Source organism: Chrysemys picta, chromosome 7 (genome assembly GCF_011386835.1).
Source record: "Chrysemys picta bellii isolate R12L10 chromosome 7, ASM1138683v2, whole genome shotgun sequence".
Lineage (NCBI taxonomy): Eukaryota > Metazoa > Chordata > Testudines > Emydidae > Chrysemys > Chrysemys picta.
Window position 1 is genome coordinate 92,577,040 of NC_088797.1, and position 13,542 is coordinate 92,590,581.

Sequence of the window (13,542 nt, forward strand, 5' to 3'; positions counted from 1 at the left end):
AAAAATTCCAAAGAAAGCTTTGGAATTCATATATATAAATATTTGTCAGTTATTTATCTAGCTGCAGATATACTTCCAAACTATCAAATTTAAGTCTAGCTACAGCATTATTGAATTTACTAGTAAACTGGGCCTGCAGTATCTCAGATATTTACACTTTCCTTCAAAAAGCATCTGGGTATTATCCTACCTCTATAAACTGAAAATACAATACCAATTATAGCAAGATTTCAAGTTAACTTCAGAAGATCAAAGCCATTTTATATTGAATATTTTAAAATATAAAAATTGTTTAAATACCTATTGTGAATTAATTCATTTTAGTCTAAGGCAGCTAACAAACACAACTGTATTTGAATATATGTTTTTAAATGCATTATTGAAAAATAAGAACCTAAACTCTGGGGTAGTCATATTTTTAGAAGTTGTTTGAGGAGGTGCATAACGAGCCTCCTATTTCTCAGACCTGTTTGTTTCCAGACTTATTTGGCCCAATGTTGCCAACTCTCAAAATTTTATTGCAAGACTTATGATATTTGGTGTTTTTCTTGAAATCCAAGCTCCTGGAGTCATGTGATTTTCTGAGAATTTCAGTTTTTAGTAAAAAAAATGAATTCTAGCTCTCATGGCTACAGAGAAAAGCTTGGATATATTGCTCAAGTATACCATAAAGGTTAGAAACTCAGAAGGCAAATTAAAATAACCTCAAATTTATTATTTAAAAAAGCTCATAGTTTTTAAGCTGATCTTGTGATTTTGGTGGGCCTGCCTCTGACTCATGAGTTTTGTACACTTGAGATGGGTAATAATGTTGGCCAGTTCTCTCTAGATGTCAGAAGTGCCACAAAATTTGGCTCTTTTGAGGAAGACTGGTTTGTGAATGACTGAATGTGGAAATTACAGTATGAGAAAGGTTTCCATAGAGCTTATAGAATATCAGGGTTGGAAGGGACCTCAGGAGGTCATCTAGTCCAACCCCCTGCTCAAAGCAGAACCAATCCTCAACTAAATTGCCAAATGCCCCCTTCAAGGATTGAACTCACAACCCTGGATTTAGCAGGCCAATGCTCAAACCACTGAGCTATTCCTCCCCCATTTTAAGAATAGGAGATATAGCTGTATGGTGCCCACTAGCATTAATAGGAGTCATGCAACTAAATCCCTGCATGTTATACTGTACATCTAAACCTAAAAAAAGTCTCTACATTGCCTTTCCTATGTACCTTTAGAACACCATTGAAGAAACGGAGTATTACACTTTTATACTCTTATTTAATTTTAACATAGAATCATAGGACTGGAAGGGACCTCAAGAGGTCATCTAGTCCAGTCCCCTGCACTCATGGCTGGCCTAAGTATTATATGGTAGACGTATAACATGTATGGTGGACTGTTGTTTACATCTTTAAGTTTCCTCCAAGCATAGTTATAACCCCCAAACAAAACACTTCATTAAAAACAGTCTAGGTTGCTCAAGTCCGCACACCACCACTTTATAGGAAACCACCTGTTATGTGCTCATCCAACACATGAAATATATCACAACGTGGGACATTTTAAAAATAAGAAAAGCTTATGAGACCCAAATTGAGGTCTATATTCAGACATTTAAGTACAAAACTGGGATTTTATTACCAATTTAAGGCCAAATTCCAATGCAACCAACGTTCACTACAGACTGGCTACAAGTGCCTCCAGGATAATGACTGAGCAAGATTGCTTAGATTTCAGCTCTATCTTCTAGCTGCAAGACCCCAATAATCTATTCCAGAATCCCTATCTGCAGTGAATCACAGTTAAACAGCTATATAATTTGTAGTACTTACCCCTGAAGTGCTTTTTCTCCAAACCAATCTCCTTTCCCTAAAGTGCGGAGAAAGACTGGCTCTTCGCTAGGTGTATCTTCACGAGTAACATTTACCTGTGGAAAAGAAAAAAAAAAACAATGTTTTATTAATAAAGTCTACTAATTTGGGAATGTATGAGTCATCTTATGGCATTTTTAATTAATGCCCTGATTGGTTCCTATCTGGTTAACTTGATAATTCCTGTATCCTGAACTTCCTTAGAGCCTTGCCAATCACCATTTTAGCTCTGTGTAATCAAGCATACTACTATGGCCAGTTCCCCATACAAGCCTCTCAGGCCATTCATGGAAATGTATAATTACTTTTTATTGGGGTATGTATCATTCTTGAAAATACTAATATGAATCATGTCCTCTCATTTATTTCAGCGTTTGAGGCCCCAATCCTGCAACTGACTGTGTGAGCGCAGGGGTCTGTTTGTATGGAGTCAACTGTAGAACTGGAGGTCAAATCTCCTTACAAGATGGACTTACTATGCGGGCTTCTTTTTACAGAGTTTAGGTTATTTTGTTCTGCAACATTCATTAGCCAGAAAAAAAGCCTACAAGCTGAAATGAAGAGAGAATATTACAGAATGAAGACCCTCCTTCTTTCAATCACTGAATGCAATGAAAGGAGATGGTTATGGACCCCAAATGCTAGCTGGAGCAGAAATAAAGAACTTCCATGTATGTTTGATTTAAAAAATGAAAATAAAAAGCAATATAATAAAATTAAAAACTGCAAATGTGGCTTAACAGCCTTTAACCACCTTTGCCTATTGAATGAATGAAAAAAGGCAGTCTGCAGCTGTGCCTTGACATTTTTTTCTTTTTGCTGTGTAAAAAAGAAGGAGGTTTTGCAAATGAAAAGTTGATTTCCAGCCCATTCTGAAATATGATGCATGGTGTGAGCCTGCTGTAGGCACAGATTTAAAAAAAAATATGGGCAATACACAATGGTTGGAAGTATTCACATCCATTGGAGATGGAGTTCCAGCACTAGAGGACCTAATTCTTTTAATTTTTTTCTTCTAACATCTTCTAATTGCTCTTCTGAAGACCATTCTACTTTGCATTAAGGTAGTAAGAAACCCTGTTTCCTTGTAGCTTGTTGTCTCTCCATGACAAATTGGTAAACTCCTAGCAACCACTGCAAGGCGAATTCTTCCTGGATATGCCACTAGTATTAACGATGATACAGAGCACTCCATTAGTCCACCAAAAATTCAGAAGCCCCTTGAAAAGGTGATAGGTAGATCTAGGATGTATATGACCCTCATATGAGAGGCAATTCTTTTCTTTGAACCTAGACTTAACTAGGTTCAACTCTGAATGTTTTAAAATGGGCAAATTGAGAGGATGCTGGTCTAAGTGCAACATCCAGTGCAATAAATTTAGCGGGCAGAGGAAAATGGCAACATTTCACCCTTAGATCAAATTTGCAAATCCCACTTGCATTGTGTGAAAATCTCAGGTTTTACATATGCAAATTCACAAAGCATTTGGGGATTTCAAACAGTTTAATTTAGTTCTGACTTGTGGGATATGGAAAGCTTCTAGTTTAATTTTGTTGTGAAAACCTAAAAAAAAATATTTCCTCTACCTTCTACTGTCTCTTGTTATGGATGCTCAACATAGTGGTTTTGAGTCATTAATGAGCAGCCTACAATAAACTTTTGCAGTGAGTCATCAAAGATCAGATGAGGATAGGGAAAGTGTAACAGACTGGATAAAACTGTTTGTAGCGGATGGAAAAAAAACTGAGTAAGTAAAAAAAGTCTCAATACGTTTTAATCTGTTTCTCTGTGATCCTCTGTGTGGCCTAGAAAAGAAATGCCAAGGGATTACAGGGCTGCCACACAGTTTAAAGTGATGATACACATTAATCACCAGATAACATGGCACCAATAATGCATCTGTTAAATTTGTGACATTGATTTTTACAGGAAAAATGGCATGCTACAGCACAGCATGGCACACAATCTCACTCTACTGACTGAGCACTGAACAGTGCCAGACTATCAGCATGTGGTGAGCAGAAAAGTGCAAACTACTGATAGTAAACAATTTATTCACCTTGCAGGATCCTAGCGGCGGGGCTCCAGCCTGAGCCTGGACATCTACACTGAAATTAAACAGCCCCTTAGCCCAAGCCCTGCGAACCAGAGTCAGCTAGCAGGTTTCTAATTGCAGTGTAGATATACCCTGGGAGACCAAAGGAGTAATTTGTGAGAGGAGCTAGGCAGGCAGGAGTAAGGAATTTTTAGGACCTTTCTTGTTCAGTTCTGCCAGGTTTTGCCCAAGATATCACTGCTGGACACACTGAGCTATATGAATACCAGAAATTGGAAACAGCTTTACAACTAATAGTTCTCTGATAATAGTCAAACCAATTAATTAAATGCAGCATGTACAAGCCCAGCCACGTGGGCTGCAGTCAGATCCTTGTTTGATTTATTTAACTGTCTGACCCAGGGTTTAGTTTGGGATGTTGCGTGGCCACGTTTGTGAAAGGCACGGCCATATACTACAATCCATCGTATTTAACTGGTTTAGTGCCAGGGTTCTGGCACCGAGTTCTGGGAACTCAGGCCCGTGCTGTTTTGTTGTCATGGCACTGTTCCCATGTACAGCAGAAATTTCATATACTTGCCAAAGGCATTTATTTGTTAAATTTACTGATCTCCAGTTTCTGCCATCCATCACCTTTCACCACAGTCCTCCCTGGAAATCTGTAGTAGTGGGGTGGATGTGCACACTTCTAGCTTAAAAGGGCACAGTGGGAATTCCTGTAACAGCCTCCATCTCAAGTCTCTGGTCAAGGACCTGAGGCAAATTTCAACAAGCATTATTTTATTTCAACTGCCTTGACTGCCAAACAGTCAACATGGGAATAAGCAATAAAGGGAAAAGGGAATCTGCCAAACAAACATTTAGACCCCATGTAGATATCACTGTACCACCATAACATTCTGGCGTTGCTGTTAGTGGCAGACCATGAGAATTGGCTGCACAGAAATATCAGTCTGTTTTGCACACTGACTGGTAAATCTGTCAATCAGGGACCTAAGAACTCTTCCGAGTACAGAGGATGGGGTGCAGCCTGTTTCGAGTACAGGATGATACAGATTAGGCCACTGTGTCTGGAGAGGAATGTTCATATGGGGATCATTTGTGTCATGGTTTTCCTTCTTCACAGAGGTAAGGAAAAGATTATGATGGGATCAGTTACTCCCGATCAGAAGAAACTGGAAAAACTTGAGGGTATCATGAGAGATATGGTGGAGGGGGGTGAGTGGGCGGTGGGGGGGGGGGGTATAGGAGAAGGAGGTGGGGGATAACATGAAGGAACTTTCTGAGGCCTCATAATAAATGCATACCCCATAATATACTACATTTAGAAAACCTGCCAATGATTGACTTATTCACATAAAAAATACGCACAGCTTTTTTTCCTTCTAGGGAACATTTGACTTCAGCTGTTTGATAAATATTGGTTACAGAGACAGAGTGAGCAAGACAGAGTACTAGCTTCAGTACTTGTGAGCTGGCAATGTCACACGCTCTCTCAGAAGACATCCCTGCATGTGTGGCAGTCACGTCAGAACTAACTAAACAACTCTCTTTCCTTCCCCAATATCTGGGCTTTTTTGTTGCCTTTCATAATAAATTGCCTGTATTAACCTGTGGCTTTTCGCAAATAAAAGAACTGTAAATAGAAGGTTGGATTGACCCAACCAATTGATCTGTCCTCTATTGTTTAGTTTTATCTGTTTTTCAGTATGTAGTCTCTGCAGCGGGAAATTGCAGTGTATTCCCTTGAACATCTGCATCCTGCTGTGGTAAGGAGCAATGTGTTTGCCTAGCTTAACACCAAATAAAATGGAATTTTCAACTGGCAAAAAAGGACTGTCTAAAGCTATTAAGATTGTGAAGGAAAACAAAGAGGTTTAAGGTTTCAGAGTGGTAGCCATGTTAGTCTGTATCAGCAAAAAGTACAAGGAGTACTTGTGGCACCTTAGAGACTAACAAATTTATTTGAGGATAAGCTTTTGTGGGCTAAACCCCACTTCATCGGATGCATGCATCCGATAGAGGTTTAAAGCATTTCCCCCCCCTTGTAGCTTGCTGAGTAGAGGCTAAGGCATCAAAGCAGGCACCACATTTAGTAAATGCTCAATAGAAATATGGTACAATATATTTTATTTTAGTTCAAAAAGACAGCTAGCAGTTCTGTGGGTCCCAATGATTTAAATCTTAACAAAAAAATAAGTGTTCAGTCAGTTTTTATTGGTTCTGTCTATCTATGGTGTATACATATAGGTGCTATAGCAAAACAAATAATAAATAATAATTATATTTAGAGCAAGGGATAAAATATGTATTTCTGGATCAAATGTAGCCCAACTTCACACCGACTAAATGTTTAACCTTTGGGGCCCTGCAAGAAAAGGATTGATTTACACTGCATTCCCAGAGTTACACCATCATTGTACATGACATTTGCTTTGAAAGGGGTGACAACAACTTACCTTTCCTTTGCTGATTATAAAGAAAGTGTCCCCTCGAGCCCCTTGCCTGATAATGTACTCTCCATTTTCATAGTGTGTCTGTGGAAAAATTAACAAGAACAAAAGAAATCAGACTGTCACTCAGTTTGCTGTCCAGCAGTTTCACAAGATAACTCTTAGGGAGGCAGTAAGCCTGAATGAGTTTTATCCAACCCTGACATCTGTCATGAGTTAAGAATTACCCTTTGTCAAGAAATATAACAGTGAAAAAGGAATCATTTTGTCTTGCCCATTTTTCTTATTATTTTGTTAGTGCCAGCTTTTGTCTGGATGCCTTATCCTTAGGTCCTCGATCCATGTATCCTAATTGAACAAGACACTGGACTTTTTCAGCAGAGTATCCAGTACAAACTGAAACTATGGTAATAAACTGCTTGTAACAGTGGTCCTTTTCCAAATATTTTTATTTGTGTTTGTGGTGCTCATCTTATTTTATACTCTTGTTATCAATAGCTTTATTTCGCAGTTATTTTTACTTAAAATCAGTTTTATTATTTATTAGTCTGGATTTGTTGACCCTGGTTTATAGAAAAAAATCACTGCTAATATTCTGTCCTATCCAGTCGGAGTGAGTGTCAAAACATGGGCTAGATGAAATTCCTTGTATTATACCAATCAATGTAATAATACCAGGGGAGAATTTAGACCAATAAATAAAATCCAATATGTTCCAAGTTAAGTCCCTAAATCCATATTTAGACTTCTAAATAACTGGTATGATTTTCAGAGGTGTTGGGTGACAGTAGCACAAATTGACTGCAGATCAATAACAGGCAGAGGTTTGTCAAGTTACAGTATCCCACCTAAAATTTTGACCTAGATTTCCAACAGGTTAAATAAATGGTGGTGGCCTTATCAGGCTTTTGTGGTGAATGCAGTACTGACTGCTGTATTCAGACCTCTTGTACTCCCCCAGATTGCAATATGAACCTTTGAAACAAGTAAGGTCTAGTGAATGTGTTATTTGAAGACTGCAGCAAGTCCCAGCAAAGACTGCCAGATCTGCTGTGTTCTCAAAGTAGTATATCAGCAGAAGTTTAGGCGAAAAAGACCTTGACTCAAGATGAAGGAATTTATTTGAAGTAATCTCAACCTTCAGAATTGGCTGATGTTTGGAACTATCCTTATTTTTTCCAAATCAGTTTGTTGATCTATCATTTTCACCCTCAGTCTTTTGGTCTCCCTGGAACTCCGGTAACAACACTCTACCATGAAAAGGGATATTTTAGGATTCATGTAAAATACTGAATATAGCTGAGAAAAAAATCTTTGTTGTAGAAGCACTTGATTTAGGAGCTAGTAAATATAAAGTAAAATAGCTCTGTGGTAGTAGAGGCAAGTATTTGTGTCTAATTAAACCATAACTCAATTGATGAAAATATTTTATTCCTAAAAAGCAATTAATTTGAGTCTGCAGAGGTTTGTACAATGTTTGCATTGATTGATCATGACAAAAATGCTAGAGAAAACTGAAAATTTTAGTATCAGAAGGTAACTCCTGTTTCTAAACATCCGTTATAATCTAAAGAATAAATATAATCAAAGGGACATTACTTTATGCTGAGTTACCAATGCTGAATAATTCTCATGACTCTTCAGGAAGGGAAAGTCCATGGAACCATGACTCTGGATGCTGTTCAGAAGGCCCTGGCTTCTGATGAGTCTCTTGTGAGCCTCTGGATTTGGGAGCTGAACTCCCTTCTTGCTCCCCCATATGGCAAAGTTGGAAGAGCAACAATGTTCTAGTGGAATCCATGAAACTCTGCAAGAACAAACTCAGGCACTCTCGGTCCCTGACACAGGAATGACTTGAAATGGAGATTTTGAGTTCATAAAGTTTTGCATGAACAACCTGAAACCCTTGAAGGGCCAATTTTAGTAAGTGCTGAGCACTATTCTCTGAAAATCTAACCCCTTCATGGTTCCTCAAGGCAGGCAACAAAAAATTGAGGAATATCACTAGTCACTGAAAATGTTGGGCAGAAAGTTTCCAGAACATCTGGTTGGGAAGCTAATCTTCACAATGCAACTGGTGCACTGGATCCCTGTTAAATCTATTAACAGAAAGACTTAAACAAAAGCACCAAGAGAGATGTGACCTTTCCTCAGCCTTTGAAAGGTGGTGGTGAAAGGTGATTGGGATGAACAATCACAGGACAGCTAAACATGTAAGCAGATTGATTTTTTCTAAAAAAAGTGTTTTACTCAAAGAAATATCTCTCTGCTGAGCAATGCTCAGGTGACATTCTAGTAGCACAGAGGGTACTGAACAATTGCATTTAATCCTAATGTTTCCTATTTATTGTGATCCTCCTATCTGCCTTTAATCCTTCAGCTGTCTATTGATCATATACCTTCAAACTCCTATGCTCCCTCTCTTATCTCCTTATTGTCAACAAATCTCACTGTTTTTATGCTTTCTGTCATCTGTCCAATCTCTTCTTGCCATTCTGAGTGTATCATAGAAGTCTGACAAACACCTTAAACTCAATGTGACAAAAGCTAAACTTAAACTTTCCTCATAAGCTCTTTTGTTTCACTCCTTTTTAATAAACAAAATAAATAATAATATATTATTATTAATAATAATAATGATGCCTAGCTGTTACATAGTGTTTTCATCCATAGATTTCAAAATGCTCTACAAAAGAGGTCAGTATCATTACTCTCATTTTACAGATGTGTGAAACCAAGGCACAGAGCAGTGAAGTGAATTATCCAAGGTCACCCAGCAGGCCAGTGGCAGAGCTGGACATAGAACCCAGAACTTCTGAGTCCTACTCCTCTATTCACTCTATTCACCAGGACACACTGCTTCTGCATCAACCTCCCCATTATCAAGACTCACAAAGCTAGATGTCATATTTGACTCCCCCCTATTAATTACCCCCACATTCAGGCTTTCACCAAATCCTGTCTCTTCAGGCTCTCTAAATCTCCCTTTCTTTCTCTCCCATCTGCTGAAACATAACTGTCTCTTGCCTTCTTTATTATATCATCTTTCTTTGCAACCTTCGAAGCATTTCAGTCTCTAGGCCACTCTAGCTCTTGCTCTCTGCATCCTGATCATTGACTCCTCACTGAATTCCATCATTCACTGGCCTCCTATATCTTTCCACATCAGTTTCAATCTTGTTGTTTACAACCTTATGCTTCTACATAGCATTCATGCTGCTTAATCTCATCCCATGTTTCTATCTGCAAGCTCACTCCAGACCTATGCTCTCCCTATAATTTCTTTTGTCTTCTCTCACTCTTGACTCCATGTCTTTTTCACACTCTACTATACAAGAATCCGCTAACTCTTTCTCAGAATTTCCCACTTTCTATCAATAATCAACTCTGCTCATTCTCATGCTTCATCTTTTTAATTTTACTGTTTCCATTTATTTAGACTATATGCTCCTTGGTGCAAGAATCTCTGCGAAGTGCCAGCTCCCTTATAATGCTATATAAAGAATAGAACAAATAATGATCTTTCTAGCCTTTTTTATTTGTGAGGCAAGTTAAAGATGGTAATATTTTCTCACATGTATATGGGAGTATTATTCAACATGAACTAACCAACAAAACACTTTTTATAGCTGGTTCATATGTATTATCATTACCATTTGCGTTTCAGTTTCGTCTACAGTAAACCAACCCACAGACAGTATAGAAATAATATTTTGAATGAAAAAGTATGAAAATAAAGTTCTGAAAGTTTTAATGATAACACATGTAGAAGCAATGAAGTCTGAATTAAAACTGAAATAAAAAAGAGGAAGGAGAACAAGCAGGTTTAATGAGGTTTAATGTCATGTCCTAGTGATCAGCTAAGCAGGTAAGAGATGTAGCCAACTGACATTTCTGCTAGGATTGTTATTTGTCTACACTTGCACTAAAGGACCTAATTTTTAAGGAGTTTTCTCTAGTAAAATTTTTAGAGACAGTCTGTTTGGAAAGGGGGCCTTTAAAAATAAACAAACATTCAGCATTTATAGAATTCTTTCTTATCTTCAAAGCCCATTACACGCATTAAGTAAACAATCTCCAAAACACAAGTATGAGGTATGTAAATAAGTATTAATATCAACATTTTATGGTTTGAAAATTGAAGTATAATGGTTATCTGATTGTCCAAGACCACAAAGAGAATCGCCACCAGTCAGGATTAGAACTCCAAAGTTTTTGACTTCCAGACCCTGCCTTACTTCAGAAAGAGTACTCTGCACGTAGACAAGAAAACTGGATCACACAGTATCAGTATATCAACAATTGTATTTTTCAGAGGGCACACCCAAGGTGGTGAAGAGAGCTAATTTCCCCTCTTGTGTATATTTTTATGAAATCTGAGTGTTACTAAGGAGATTAAGGTATATCTCCTAGGAGGGAGAAGACTCCCTGATCAAGACATTGATCAGAAAATGAATTTAAAAATGTTATTAAAGCAGGACATAGGAAGTAAATACATAAAAACTGTTTTTAACATGGGCCAATTTCTGCAAACCCTTAGTCATGCAAATAATCTTTAATCCTGAAGAAGTCCCAGTGACAAATGGAACTACTTGTGAGATCTTGTATGACTAAGAGTTTGGAGGATCAAGGCCAGGATTTATGTATTTTCCCACATTATTTCTATGAGGCCAAACTATAGAGAGCATATGCATTCACTCAACACTTCTCCCACTCAATGTGTGAACACTCGCTCTCCACCTCCAGCTTTGTATGTGCCTGTCGATTCCTAACTCTAAGGAATCCAGTGTCACAGAGTGCTCTATAGAGAGTCTAGGGAAAGAGGCCATAGTGCTCTGGAGGCAGATGATATCCCTTCTTTCCACACAGAGAAAGTTAATTGGATTACACTTGATGCACTACTTCTGGGAGCTAGGTAGGAGGGAGTCAGCACTGGAGTCCAGTTTAGCCAGGGAGCAGGAGAAATTAGGAATGTAGGCTGTTAAGGTAGGATCTCTGGAGAACAGTACAGCAGCCAAGGCCATAGGTGCCGACTTCCACTGTTCCCGGTGGGTGCTCGACCCCACTCCCGCCCTTGACCCCGGCCCTGCACCGCCCTCGCCCTGCCCCCATTCGACCCCCTTCCCCCAAGTCCCCACCCCACCTCTTGTCTGCCTCCTCCCCTGAGCGCGCTGCATCCCTGCTCATTCCCCTTCCCTCCTGGAAAATCCTAAGCACCACCAAACAGCTGTTTGGCGGCGGGAAGTGCTGGGAGGTAGGCCGAGGAGCAGGGATGCAGCGCGCTTGGGGGTGAGGGGGGAGGAGGTAAGGTGGGGTGAGGTTGAGGGGAGCTTGGCTGCTGGTGGGTGCAGAGACCTCACTATTTTTTCCCCGTGGGTGCTCCAGCTCCGGAGCACCCATGGAGTCAGCACCTATGACCAAGGCCCAGATAGCTGGGGAGATGAGCCACTGAAGTTAGCTACAAGCTTCCCCTTCCCTAGCTGGGCAACCTAGACAATCATGTGATGGTTGAGGCCCATGGAGACAAGTCATCTGAATAAAACAGCAAAAAGTTGAAATTAGTCATTGCTGAAAATAATAATGGACTAATTTTACATACCAAGAACCACAAGTGTGTGTTTTTGTAAGCATGGGACAATGGAGATGAAGGTTATCTCATGGAGATAGAATAAATTAACACTGCTCCATAACTTAGTGTGTTTTGCCACAGTAATTGGTTTGATGGTTCAGTGGAATACCTGGGGCCGGCAGTACACAAGTGGTAATTTAGCCCAACACAGAAGAAGTTAAAGCAGAAGTGTGATTATTCCAGTGGACAGTAGAAGGGTTATATTAAAGTAATTGTGGCTCTTAAAGATGTTGTGCACATGTAGACCCTGCTCTTTGAGCTCCTGCATCCCAAGCACAGGAGATCAGAGTCTTTTAATCAGCAGTGTCCATTGAGGCCATTACATACTCTCACAGTACCTCTCCCAAGGATATAAAGGGTAGAGCAACCTCAACTGCCAAGTTCCTTCAACACCAAGAATCCTTGTCTGAAGCCTCTGAAATAAGTGAAGTTTTGAAGAAGGAACTGGAGTTTCTTCCCTTAAGAAATGCTCCTCTCATGGGCTTTTCCATCAGGAACAGTTTTAAACGTGCCTTGCTGGCTTTCTCTGTGTTTTGAAAAATATTTACAAACTGTACACGGGGGTGTGGGGGGGGGGTTGTTGAGGTGAACTCTGGCAAGCTTTTAACATGTGTATAAGTTATTTCATTTTTTATAAATGTTTTCTCTGTAATGCTTTTATCTTAAGAATTAATGCAGTTTACTTTGTGAAGGCTAGTGGGGAACTGGTGTATGTTGTTATAGTCCCTGGAGAGAGGTTAATCACAGGTGCTGGACCCCTGTCAGACCGGCTGAGGAAACCAAGTGAGGTGCAGCGGGACTGCAAGCCTAAACTCTTGATCTGGAGGATGAGAAACATAAATCTCTGCCCAAGAGAACTGACGGGTGGCAGCCAGAAATCTTAAGAGGGTGTCCCAGAGGAAAACTGTGGGGGGTGGGGCTTGAGGGGGAGCGTCAAAGGTGCAGTTGACCCTGAAGCTGTGATATTTGTAAGCACATAACTAATATTTTTAATATTCACAAGAGGGAGAGAGAGAAGCTATGAACACTCAGCTTTGACTTTCAAGGTCCCTGAACATTTTTCAATGAGTCTCAAACCTAAAAATGACTGAGTAAATTAGAGTATTACATTTACAAAAAGAAACAGATCAGAAAGAAAAATAATACATTAATAACTTTTCTCAATGATTGAACATTCTTTAGAAAAGTTCCATATTCAAAGCATATTTTTATGAGGCAAATGAACAAAAATATCATCTGAATATAATAAATATTATGAATATATTACAAAAAGCTCAGATTCCCATTCATTAGGGACCTTTCCAAAGCCCATTGAAGTCAATTGGAAGATTTTTCAGTTGATTTTAGTAGGCTTTGAATCAGGCCTCTTAGGAAGAAAAGTAGAATGAGCATGTTAATCCAATCCAGTCATTAGCTGTTTTAAAGTCTCTTGACCAGTTTCTCAACTGTAGTAAGTCATCATAGCTCCATCAATTTACACCATTTGAGAATTGGAGGCTCTATCTCCATCTCTCTCTTCCTTTCAAATTCCATATTAG

General features: G+C 39.2%; 1 protein-coding gene across 7 annotated transcripts in view; it reads right to left on the reverse strand.

Moving 5' to 3' along the window:
• The window catches only part of PRKG1 (protein kinase cGMP-dependent 1), an 887,331-nt gene that overhangs the window by 176,436 nt on the left and 697,353 nt on the right, over window positions 1–13,542 (reverse strand). For all 7 annotated transcript variants that reach the window (XM_005292477.5, XM_065552028.1, XM_065552030.1 and 4 more), the window contains 2 exons: window positions 6,382–6,459; window positions 1,827–1,921 (listed from right to left, as the gene is read on the reverse strand). In XM_005292477.5, coding sequence (XP_005292534.2) covers window positions 1,827–1,921; window positions 6,382–6,459 — 173 coding nt within the window. The remainder of the gene's footprint in view (window positions 1–1,826; window positions 1,922–6,381; window positions 6,460–13,542) is intronic.